The 13,072-nt window shown below is 37.1% G+C and overlaps 1 protein-coding gene across 4 annotated transcripts in view; it reads left to right on the top strand.

The window, feature by feature from the left end:
• DMD (dystrophin) overlaps positions 1-13,072 on the top strand; it is a gene marked incomplete at both ends in the record, with an annotated part of 1,339,794 nt that overhangs the window by 950,746 nt on the left and 375,976 nt on the right. For 3 of the 4 annotated variants that reach the window (XM_082008889.1, XM_082008891.1, XM_082008888.1), the window contains 2 exons: positions 5,650-5,751; positions 11,584-11,692. In XM_082008889.1, the coding sequence (XP_081865015.1) occupies positions 5,650-5,751; positions 11,584-11,692 (211 nt within the window). The remainder of the gene's footprint in view (positions 1-5,649; positions 5,752-11,583; positions 11,693-13,072) is intronic. The other variant, XM_082008890.1, reaches the window with a different exon arrangement.

Below are 13,072 nucleotides of genomic sequence, written 5' to 3' on the forward strand. Positions count from 1 at the left end.
AGGTCCCACCTCAATACGGTTACAGAAGTTTTAATAATATGTCTTGGATGTATTCTAATAATATTGTAGAAATATCTAAAGTGAACACTGAGAATGCCATTGACTCTACTGTCTGACCTACCATCAAGAGCCAATGCTCACCGTGGTATAGCTGAACTTTGATGTATTTTAATTAAATCTCCTCTGACCACTCTTTGTGGTGGTTTAGCTTGTTAGCCTGCTCCATGAATAGGAATGTACAGAGCTGAGTCAAAAGAAAAAAATGAGGTCACTTATTTAGAACCAGAATTCTTGAAGATGGGAGTATATTCACGTTTTCTAGCCACTTCTCATTCTTTACTTGTGAGGAAAAAATACGGCACTCGGAACCTCACCCATTTATTTATAGCTTTTTCCTTAAAATATCTTGGAATAGTAACCTGGAAGATAGGTGTGAGTATTTCAATGAATCTTGCTGGAGCTTCTCATGTGCATGAATAAGAAAATCCACCTCAGAATTCTGGCTACAAGTTACACCTCATCTAAAAGAAAAGAAAAACAATTAAATGTAATTTTCTGTTTTCAAGTCAAATATACATGAGAATATACATCTGATTATTTTGGAAAAGCCTTTTTGAAATTAAAAGCTTCCAAATTATTTTAGGGTTTAGATTTGGTATATTTGTTTGTTAAACATCACTGCCTTGTCTCTATCAGTAAAGTGAAGGGAAATTTCTTACTGCTTCTGTTTTCCAGTGAAAAAATTCTTTTCTTTAATCTTCATTTAATGTACCATCTTGATAAAAAGAGGTCATGACTTTTAAAACAACTCACTATATTAATTTCATAGTTACATTTTTTTATTTGAAGTTTGTAATTAAGTTTCCATTTTTGTGTTGCACTTCACCATGAAGACACAGGTTTAATAACCCTGAGCTTCTCCTGCTCTGCCTGCAGACATAATCTCACTGAGAAATCAGCCCCAAAAGCTTTACCAGTGTTACCAGAGAAGGTGAATCGGTGCTTGTGGTTCTTAATATAGACCAATACACAGTCTGAAATGCTGGAGATACTTTTATAGATAGATGTCTGGGCCTCCTAGTACATGTGCAGCATATGTCAAACAGCCTGTTTATGTCTGCTAGCATAGTTACCATCTCCTGAAGTAACATATGCCAAGCCATCAAACTTTCTCTTCCATTGGCATACACACCAGAGGTTTAGACAATATATTGGTTTCATGTAGGGAGTACGAATTTTCTAAGTTCTGAGCTACATCAACAGATTTTCATAGTCCAGATGGGGCTGTAGACAAGTCTCTGCCACTTTTTCAGCCTGTAAATTTGTTCAGCAGGTTGAACTGACGTGCTGTTGGAAATGCAGAAGCCAATGTGGCTTCTTCAGCAGTAGGCTTTCATCAGTTCAGATGCACCATTTTATCACCACTGAAAAATTCATAGACGGTACGTCATGGAAAAAAGGTGGCCTCTGATTCTTGTTGTTTATATGTGTTTGAGAAACAGCAGTTTCCAATGATGATGTATTTTAATTTGCCATATGTGTGAAAAGTTTAATTAGCATATTCATCACGCAGCCCAGAAGTAGCAGTATGATTCCTTTCACGGGCAGTTCATAACTTGTGCAGTTCCAGTAGAGGCAGCTCTGTCTCCCAGAGACAGTGCTGCATCTGCCCCACAGGCGTCCTCCCTCAGCAAGCAAAGCGAGCGTGGCAGGAGAATCAGCGATCTTGGATTGGACTTTTAAAAGTTATGGTGTTATCTAAAAACTGATGGATGTGGACAACTCCTATTAGCTTAAGTGGTAGCCTGGCCTGTGTGATCAACAGCGGACGTCAGGCTCTCCTCTGGAAGTGTGCTATTCTCCGGGATCCGGCACAGGCTAGGTAATAACTGCGGTCTCTTTGTTGTGAGTGAACTATTGGAGGCCATGTTACAGTCGTTACCTTTTTGTTCTCTTTGGGAACTGAGTGATGGAGCAGTATCCTGAGACTACTCTCTTGCTTATCGACCCATATTAATAGGGTGTCACTTAGTAAATGGACTTGAAATTGCTGGAAACTTGCTCACTGGGCAGAATTCATCAGGGTGCTATCCCATCAGGCAGAGAACTGAGCAAAGAGCTCCTTCAAAGTTACTGCAGTGACTTAATGTCAGGTGTGCACTTATTTAAAATAATTTTGTGATGGTTTTAGTTGATGTTGGAATTAATGTGCAACCATTAAAAAGTAGTTGTTGCTCTAACAAATAAGACAGCTGTTTATTTTGGTGGTGTCCAAATGAATGACGAGATACTGAGAACATCTTTTTTGTTCAGACTCCTAACTTTCTTTATATTTCCACATAAATCTCAAACGAACCATCATGCTATATTGGATAGTCTTGCACAATGCATTTTGGTCTAGGTCAAGGTCATTGATTTTGAAAGATCAGACTACTCAAGATTAGTTCATATAACCCAGAAAACTGTAGAGCAGAAGGAACCGGGGATGTAACAGCTAAATATATAATGTTTCTGTTACCTGGTTATGGAGAGTTATACCTGTATTCTATCCATAAAGAACAACTACCTTTTGAATCTGTGAAGAATACCATTTCAAATGCTTATATAATACATAGCAATAGGATATCTTTGTTTTTATGTGTTGTGTATACTACGATTAGCATAATATAATGACATTGAAAAGGATTGTTAAATGTTTTCTTCTTTTCTGGAGAATGTAGAGTTGAATGTTACCATCAATCATTTTTTTTTTCTTTCTTTTTCTCTTAATTTTAAAATGGAAATTGGCCTATTTACATGTGTTTATATGGTAAATCATGTTTCAAATTTCACTATAGAAGGTAGAGTACAGATAAGTATTGAGCAGCCAAATTTTGTTACAGCTGCAGGACTTGAGTAGTAACTCCTGTTATGAATAGTCCTTTTAGTTAGTCTGGAGTGCCTTCCGTAGCCAAGTTCTTCTGGGTTGGAATTTTTCAGGTCCTGAAACTTGACTGTTATTGTTAATGGCTGTTATTACAAACCTAGTCAGATCAAATGTATGACAAAGTTTAAGAGAGCTTTCTGAAAGAGCCTCTGCCTTTTAACATATTTAGAAAATGTTAAGGGGAAATGGTGAAGATGACCTGCGAGGGACCAGTAAGTGCCTGGGTGTGCTCTATCCTTGTTACAGCTGCCGGGGCTCTGCAGGGCCAGTGGCTTTCTGTGGGCCAGGGCATTGGAGGGCTCGCCTTGAGGGGCCTTCAGGCCAGGGCTTTGCAGCCAGGGCCCATCCCGTTGCCCAGCCAGGAGCGGGACAGTTGGGAGGCACCAGGGCAGCCCCAGTCCTCGGTATCGGGCACCTCCCTGGGGATAGGAGGTGGCCCCATGGGTGAACCCAGCTCAGTGGGTCCCATGGCCAGATAGGGCAAGACTGTAGGGAGCTGGAGACCAGCCCTGCTGCGGTGTTGCTGGGGCAGGAGCTGATGGCTACAGGGGCCCGCCGTGGGGCCCTGGGCCATGGGCAGGGTGAGGGGAAACATGGTGGGGGCTGGACAGGGGCAGTCAGAGCTGGTGGTGCTCTCTGGGCCTGGGCCTGTGTTAGGTGCCCTCCTAGAACTGGTTACAGCCTGACAGAAGCCAGTTTGTGTGCTCCCAGACCAGTCCACGGTGGAAAGTGAAGCCCAGTGAGTGGAGAAGATTGAGGGATCCACTTCAAAGGCACATCCGTGCTGCAGGTTAAACCAGCAGTGTAGGTGCACCCATAATGATCCTGATATCCGTGGGCTCTGCAAGGAGTTGTAATGTGTTTTTCCTGCTCCAGAATTTGTGATCATACCTGGTGCTGTTATAAAATAACATAAGTATTTGAGACATGTAGAATAACACAAAATATTAGCGAAATACTGCAGATGGCTTAGTTTAAAAAAAAAACAAAACACAACGCTAATCAAATATTAAAATGCCCCTTTTTCATCAACATAGACAGAAAACTACCTTCTTCATTAACATTCCTTGATTATTTTTTTTCTTTATACGGTGAGTAAGAAAGTAGAAATCTAACCTAGGATAGAAACAGAAAGAAAATAGGACTTTAATGAGGGTTTGATCAACAGGTTAATAAAATCCTACCCCTCAATATCCCAATTTTGCTTTGCATTGCTTTTCAGTGCTCATTCTCTATGAATCCTTACAGTTATATGTCATTAATTTTGAAATGAGTAATAAAAAACAATTAAATGCAAACACGTTTCAAATATCATTGCAAGAAATGACACAACCTTTAATTCACTTCATTTGCTATTGATAAATAATATTTGAAATGACAAATGGGAGATGATAATGAATTTATCAACACTTTTTATTTTTACTGATTTTCCATGAAGTTTTACAAGTAAAATTTCAGGCAAGACTGTAGATATGTTTTCTATGTTGAGCTGAAACAGAGAACCAAAATGGTCCCTTTCTGAGACTTAAAATTACATAGATTTCAACCAGCTTGTTACAGAGCAAAGAATAGCAGATTTCCGCCAATGAAATTATGTGTCAGATCAGATAGTGACAAGCCTGGCACACAATCTTGTCTGCTGTCACACTAATGATAACTGAGATTGTGGACAGAAAATCCCGTCGGAGAGTCAGTGGGCATTCTGCAATATTGGTTAGGACAAGGTAATCAAGCTATAAAATAGATGGGAGAAGCGTGGCAAGAGGAAAACAAAAACAAACCAAAGAGTTAATTTTAATATCTCAGATAACGCTAGGATTTTTGCCTATCTCTTTTTTTTTTTAATTTCTTCTATTACTTGAAAAATTAAAACAATATGAATCTCCAGGTGTAGTTTATCTTTTCTTTTACATTTTTCAGTGGGTTGTTTTCTTTTTTTTTTTTTTTTTTTTTGCTTTTAATTATCTGCATGTAGTGCTTAACCCATTTTTTATTTGGTCAGTGCCTGATGAAATGAAGCTGATGTATGTTGGGAAGGATTTCCTGGAGTTGCCTCATACTAGCACACGAATTCCCTCTTCCAGATTAAAAAAGAAAATTGTTAGAGAATATGCTGTTGTTAATTCAGTAGGATGTCATTGTTAATGGTAGGTGCCTCCCCATGCCTATATGCAACTGCTACTGTGCTTTTGTTTTCAATTCATTAGTATAAATGCTTTAGTAGATAAGGGCTAGTTTACTACTAGTAATAGTGGTTTTATATCAATATCTAATTTTCCTAAATTCAGTATCATTGTTGCATCTTATGATATGGTTTTAATGCCATGTACTGTATGAACAAAATATTAACCAGTGTACTTTTAATCTGCTGGTAATGTAAAACAGACAAAAGGACAGAACTGTTTAAATGAGATTTCTCATGCCTGTCTTTCCTAGTATGAATTTGTGGCAGCTTTATAATTGTTTTATTGAAACCCTCAGGATGAAGGGACCTACTGCTGTTTATTTTGCCAGCATTACTTTTTTCCATCCCTCTTTCCTTTTGTTTTCTCTGGTGACCCTCTTTGTCCTTAGCTGGAACTATCCATAAGTTTTCCCAGAAACCAATCCTGAGTAGAAACTAATCTATTGGTGTTTTACAGCTTCCCATGGAGCTTCAGGACTTTTCAGACTTATTGCTTATGCTACGGTTAATCTACACTGCATGTTTTTTTATTTTTCAGGAAACTGAAGCAGCAGTGCAGGCTAAACAGCCGAATGTGGAAGAGGTTTTGTCTAAAGGGTGTCATTTATATAAGGAAAAACCAGCCACTCATCCAGTAAAGGTAATGAAGCAACCTCTAGCAATATCCATTACAGAGTAATGGGTTATGCTTCCCCTGTTGTACACTTGTCCTTGATGTGCTCTGTTTAAAATCAATGAAAGAACTTGGCAAATGGCATTTCTTCTGTTCTGTGACAGCATAGACAGGAGAAATGTAATGTTTCCAGCCAGAAAATTTTTGCGTATTGTGATGGGAATATTGGTTTTGACATTAAAGTTGCTCTACCTATTCAGAAGTAATTCACACTGAAAGCATATGTAATTTTGGGGGCCTAATTAATGGCAAGATAAAACATGTTTTTAAACTCCCTTATTTTGAATTTTACTTTCAGAAATTTTGTCAATTAAAAAAAAAGAACCTGTTTTCTAGAACAGATAAGAGTCAAGTCATAAAGAGAGTCCTTTGCTTTAAAATTTTTCCATTGTGAAGGAAAGAAGACATGGCAATATAGAGCTTTCCCACTTAGTTTCTCTGCCAAAATTCATGTAGAATGACTGACTTGATTCTGGTTTGCAGCAGAGAATACATTATTAAGAAGACTAATGCCTCCCAAAGCTTATCTTAGAAAAATGTACTAGAGAATCCTTTTCCCCAACGTAGGAATCAGTTTGAAGGGGATATTTTATACTCAGTTTCCTAAAGACTATGTAGACCTTCATTGAGACTAGAGCATCATTTACTATCCTGTAGAGTCTTAAAGCAGAAAATCATCAGCAAGCAGCCTCCCGTGTGTGGTTCAGTTACTTTTGGAGTGGGAGAACAAACTAGTAAGGTCACTACCACATCAACCAGAGCTTGACCTGGCTTCTGGTTTTATAAGTGCTAATAAAGTGTCTATGAACATGATTAATAAGAGTTACCAGAAAATGTAATAGTGGCTTATTGATTGCACTAAGTATCTATTGCAATTGCTTCTGAGTGGGCAGAAATAATAAACTTTGTATTTAGATCTTTTCCAAACCTACAGCACTCAATAACTTCATTTTAGAGAAACCAGTTTCCTCACAAAGTTAGGATGTCTGTAGGTGACAGCTACAGTAATTTTCTTGGTTTTCCATCTCTATTTAGTCACTATACTTGGAGTATTATTTTCCTACTTTTACAAAATTTCCTTTAAATTACCTGTAAATCCCACCAGCAGATCTCCATTCACAGGAGCACACAAATGCACTTATCTCCACTTTAGAAACTAGTAAGTGTTTAAGAATGATATGGTTTCTTCTCTTCTGAACAGAAATGCCTAAAAGTTTTTTTCCCCTTCGGTATCTATGCTTTTGTTTTTTAATGATCAGTTCTCCTAAGCAGTGATAAAACACCAAAAGAGGTAAACTCAAGGTGACTTAAAAGTAGCGTGCTAATGAGTGGGCAGAAATAAAGCTTTTGACTTTGTGTTGGGTGTATTCCTTGGCTAGTACAAAGCTATTATTTTTCGGAACCAAAACATGTGATCTGAACACTGAATGGATGATGGAACAAAAATCATCCTGAAATAACTGCATGCACTCATTTTGTATGACTTCAGCTTCAGTCTTAGAGGATTTTACTCCGTATTTTAACAAGAAAAGCACTTGAAAAAATGAAAAAACTAGAGATTTTGGCTTTGTACATTTTTGTAATTTGCAGAATGAATGCTGGCATTTTCAAGGAGAACTTGTTTTATCTATCACTGAGAGAAATATAAACGGTGTGAAATGATTCTGTTTAGGCCAAACTTCTGACATAGAAGTGTACTCTCTGTCTATTTCTTTTAAGTGTTCACGTCAAAGACACTGAAAACTGCCAATTTCTACCAGATTTATTGGAACAAGAGAAGTCTTTAAATAATAATTATGATGTTCCTTGAGTTGTAGTTTTGACAATTATGTTATAAAATGTGTCTGTGAGAAAATTAATAACTACTTGTGGAGTAGTGAATATTTAATTTCTAGTCCCTCTTTAATTGCATTTTCCTTTTTTTCATTACATTCTGTAGTTCAGTTAATTGAACAACCTGTGAAGTTAATTTCTGGTTCACTGTCTGTCTTGTACAATAAGTCATAAAACAGTGAATATATACTGTCAGGTCTGTTGAATTGCTTTCTTGATGTAGGTTTCCTTAAGCTTCCACCCACTTATACTGAGATGGCCTTCTGTCATCATTCTTCATGAGTAACCTCAAGCAATGTCTACTCTTATATGTTCCAACAGAGGCTTTTCAGCAAACGTCAAAATCAATTTCTACACAAAAGGTATTTTGTGGAAGCAGAAATAATTTGTACTCAGATTAAGGTGTTCTTCAAAATTTATTAACAAGGCTGCAAAGTTAAGCACTCAAAATTTTAGAAAATTCTTGAATTAAAGCTGCTGTGGTGGCCTTGGTTTAGGCTGATTCAGTACAGAATATAGATAACACTCACACTGCAAGCAGCAATCCAATACTTAAACTCCTATTTCTTGTTTAGTTTGTGACACAGAAAAAAAGATAGAATTACATGGCCTCTTTAAAACCATTAATTACTTGCATAGCATTGCTTGACAACTTTGTAGATTATTTAGTTCTGAGGCACCTTTGCCTTAGCTTCCTTTTTTTCTCTCTGATTTTCTTAGTTCACGACAAATCTTCCCATTATTTTCAATACATGAAGTAGAGATCCTATAGACTTGTTCACACTGCAAGCCTCTCCTGTGCTAGAAAACTGTATGCATCAGGGAATTAAAGCTATTGGTGCAATTATGTGTATTGTATCTGAATTAATAGCTGATATTATTCTGGCATTTCCTAATGTTTAGCTGTTTATTTTTGCAGTCTTTATAATATATTCTCATTATAATGGTTTGAATGTAAATTAAATCCCATTGATTCATATTGACACATACTTAATAGTATCTCATAGTTATGTCCCTGAAATAAGTTTTATTTTTACACCTTCACTAAACATACTAAAAGTGCTGATATTGGAATTTTGTAATGCAGGACTGTAAAAATATTTTTGTTGGCAAATGAAATCCTAGTATATGCTGATTCAAGAATCAAGAATGGGATGAGACATGTGATCCTTTAAGTACTAGCACTTCAATAATCAGACCTATTCACTTTTATAAAATTGATTTCATGTTTTTGAAATACATTTCTGTAAATCTTTTGCAGGTAGAGGAGGGAGAGGTTGGTGACTGTGACTGGTCACTGCTGGTGACAGTGGCAATAGAAAGAACTTAAGCCCCAATCTCATGATTAACAGAACAATTTATTCAGAAAAGGATTTCTATGGCAGTGGAAGAGCTGTAGTTCCCTTGTCACTGCAGTCAATTTGTCCTTTCCCATATTGGCTGGGAGAGTAAGTAGTGAGGAAGTCATTTGCATTTTCCTCAACCTTGCATTTAAAAGACTACATCATTCCTCTCTCTACTCCTATCTAGTTTTAGTGTTGTCAATGAGATTAGTTCACATATGAATGTTAACCTCACTTAAATTGCAACAGTGTTGACATTTAAGGGAAATCAATAAATCAATAAAAGTGTTCCTCAATGCAACATATTTTGATGTTCATACTTGTCACCAAAGATCTAGAATTGCAATTACAGCAAAATTGTTGTGCTCAAAAAAGTTAACATTTTAATGCATGCATGTTAATTTATGGCAGATGCAAGATTGGATCAAATTATAATTCTCATAGAAGAGTTTGGAACAAGCTACTCTCTTATTAGTGGTGTAGATGTTTTCTCAGACAACCCTCTCTAATGTCGGTGATGGGCATGTTTCATATTTTGTCATTGCTGGAAAGAAATCCCTGGCTCACGTCCACATGAATGATTAAATAGCTACTCATAGTGAGGACCAATATTATATTTATAACATCCATATCTCCTTCCTGAGTTTACTGTGAATATATTGTAAAATGAAGCCAGACTCTGATAGTATAATCTCCCCAGCTTTTGTTTTTAAGGGTGTTCTCTAATTCTCTCTACCATTGAATTAATAAATATTGGAGCAATCCTTTGCACTTTAAACTGTGGAAGTAGGTTCTTGGGCTACAACAGCAGGAAAAAAAGGAACTTTAAAATCTGCTATAAAATGTGTCCAAAGTGTGTCTTTCTCTGTGTCCATAACCCACACAGAAATAAAACATATGTATGATTATGAATTGTCATATGACAAGTTGCATTTATCATGCATACCTGAATGCTTTTTCTGCCTAGAGCTCATAGTATCATATGGAGGTAATCTCCTCATCATATTAGCAAGGAGAATCTCTGATATTCTTGACTTTTGATGTTATTTTTAATGCAGTTTTTGAGCTGCTCTTAAAGATAAAAAGTTGTTTTATTCCCTAATGCAGAATTGTACCCTTTCTCTCCTGCCCTATCAAAAAGCATTTACAGAAAAAGCTGTGCAGAGTTTATACCAGGTAATATTCTGGCCTCCATTGGTGACAGATACAAAAGAACTTTGGAGGTTTAGCGTGTTTATGGCAAAGCTTAAGGAAAAGTCTAGAAACGCTCCCCTGACACATCAGAATATAAAACTGTGCTACCTCAGTGTCTCTGTGTGTGTGTGTACACACACTGCAATTTAATGAGTATTGTTCCCTATCCCTCTCCTACTGACCCATCTCATCTTAGACTCTAGGTAATTAAAGCACCTTTCTTAATAGGCATCCTGCTTCCATCACGGCTGGATTGTGATTTAGACTATATATCTAATCATGAATTGGACACAAGAACACTGAAAGCCTTCCTGAGTGGCATTGGTACGCTGTGCTGCTTTTTGTAGCGGACAATCAGGGAAGCAGCTTAAAAAAGAAATGCAGTCTTCACTTTAAGATTTTAGAGATGCCAGCATAGAATAAGCAATGATTCATGCTTCTTCACCATCCTTAAAGCAAGGTAGAAAGAGGGGTAGAAACAACATTTTCAAGTCTAAATGCATCTCAGGGTTATCTGAGGACTGATGTAATTCACACTCCAGACTTTCACTTCAGTTTTCTTTAAAACTAACAGTTTAGCCATTACTGGTCAGGACTGCGTGCCCACACACTGAAGTTTGTGACTCCCTGAAGACTCCTAAGACTTTTTTTTTTTTTTTTTAAATAAGTGAAAGAATGTGTTCTGCATTTGGTATTACAAATTGCAGAGGTTTTATTGACAAGGTTTTTTTAACACATAATTCACCTTTCTGTTTTAATTTTAAAACATCACAGGTTCACAGTGATGAAAAAACCCCACCTCTCTACAGTATGTTAAAGAAGTAGTCATCCTATGTTCCCTAAAAAAGTGTAAAGGCCTGTCGACCAGGGATCGGGGCAGGCCAGTGCTCCCTGGGAGCGGCGGGGGCTCCCCAGTGGGCTGCAAGATGGGGTCTCACCAGCCAGGGCCCCTCCTGCCTCCCCCAGCTGAGAAGCAGGGCAGGCCGGGGGGCTGCCCCTGGGTGGGGGTCACGATCAGGCTGGGTGAGGGGAACCAGAGTCCATCACAGCCCCAGGTGGCTGGGCAAGGTCATGGGGATGGGAATGGGCTGAGTTTGGTCCGAGAAGTCAACCTGGGGTCAGGGTCAGGCAGCTGCACTGGCTCTGAGTTGCCCTGAGCTTCAGCAGCAAAACTTTGAGGAGGAAAGATGCTTTCATGACCCTGACACCACGACGCTCTTTTGTTGCCCACCTGGGAAGGATTTTATGCATCATTCTCTCCCATTTGTGAACATTTATTGCTGTTTCTACCTTTCTGTTTTGTTTTGTTTTTTTTTTAATTCAGGTGATCCATCAGATGGAGAAAAAAAAAGTTAGATTAATTTATTTTACATTTATTTGCAGTAATTTATATATTATAAATTTAATATATTTTTATTCTCTATTCTAGAAAAAATTAGAGGACTTGAATGCTGACTGGAAGGCAATAAACCACTTAATTCAACAACTAAAGGAAAAGCCGGCATTAGGAGCGTTTGGCCTTTTCTCTTCAGGTGTCTGTAAGTGCTTCAGTATATACATATTTTGAAATTAATTGTAAATCACACAGTTAAAATGAAAATGGCTGGAGACTGTCTAAATTCATTCTGCATGCTTACAAATTTCGTCTTTAGCTTGTAAACGGGAAGTGTGTTAGTGTGGCATTCAACTAATATTTTATTGTTTTCTTTCTATTTTATGTAATGTGTCCCAGAAGACAAATTAGATTATGGATTTGATTGAAAGATTGTAGCATGCTTTTCAAAATTGCTGTTTCAAAGTCTTTCTTTATTCTATGAGGAGATAGGATGAGATTTTGACTTTCTACATATGTTCATGGAGGAAATGTTATGGAGAGAGAAGAATTATTTTAATTAAAAGATAATAATGTTACAGGTAAATTGGATGTAAATTGGTCACAGAATGAAATTCTGAAATTATTTTTTATGATAGGGCAATGAACTGAGACTGTTTAAAGACAAAGCTTGTGTATTCATAGAAAAGATTATATGACAGCATGGTAAGAGTAATTCTGTGGTTAAACATTAAGTCTGTGATATACATCTCTGGGTGTCTTGAGTTCATGAATCCACAACAAGAGATTGATCTCCATTTAATTTAAATTATTTGGACAATATTCATATTATATTCCTCTCATATCTCTTCGCACCTACTGGTTCCCTACAGGGATTACAAACTCATTTTTATCTCCTTGATAAATAGATTTTATTTCCCACTGCTTTCCTTTGAAATGTAGTGATTAAGCATCGGTGGAAAATAAATACATAATGGAAGCAGTGGTATAAATTTAAATTTCTAAGTTCTCTAAGATTCTTTACTTGATAATGAACTATCTCAGTTGCTTGGATGAAGAATATATTCACCGATACAATTTGGAAAGCTGCTCATAAGGTGTGGGAACAGAAAGAAATTGCTCTCCCCACTCCCCCGCTCCCATCAGATTGCCTGTAACTCAGATACAGCTTGATTTGATTACTGGATTTTATTTGATACAGTATTACTTGTAGGATGTTGATCCCTCTTGCTTTTAACATGTTTTAACGGGTAGCATACAAGAAAAGCTGAAATCAGAGAATTTTCTACCTTCTACTAGTGACTCTCTAGGACAGCAACGCAGAAAAACATTTTTACAGAGAAGTAAGTGATTGCACCATATGTACTGAATATTCTGGATTCTGTCTCAGAAGACAATCCAACTTTTGTCAGAATAGCATATATCAATTCAAGCAAAGGAAATGTCTTGCTTATGACATGTTGAATCTTACTAAATAGGAACTGTCATTTAGTTTTAGTCATTTAGAACTGCTGTGGTTCCAGTGGCAATTATTTCAATTTTCTAAAAAGAGCTAAATAGCACTAGTATTTTTTAAAACATGTAG

Source organism: Phaethon aethereus (genome assembly GCF_964289735.1).
Source record: "Phaethon aethereus genome assembly, chromosome: 1".
NCBI classification, from domain to species: domain Eukaryota; kingdom Metazoa; phylum Chordata; class Aves; order Phaethontiformes; family Phaethontidae; genus Phaethon; species Phaethon aethereus.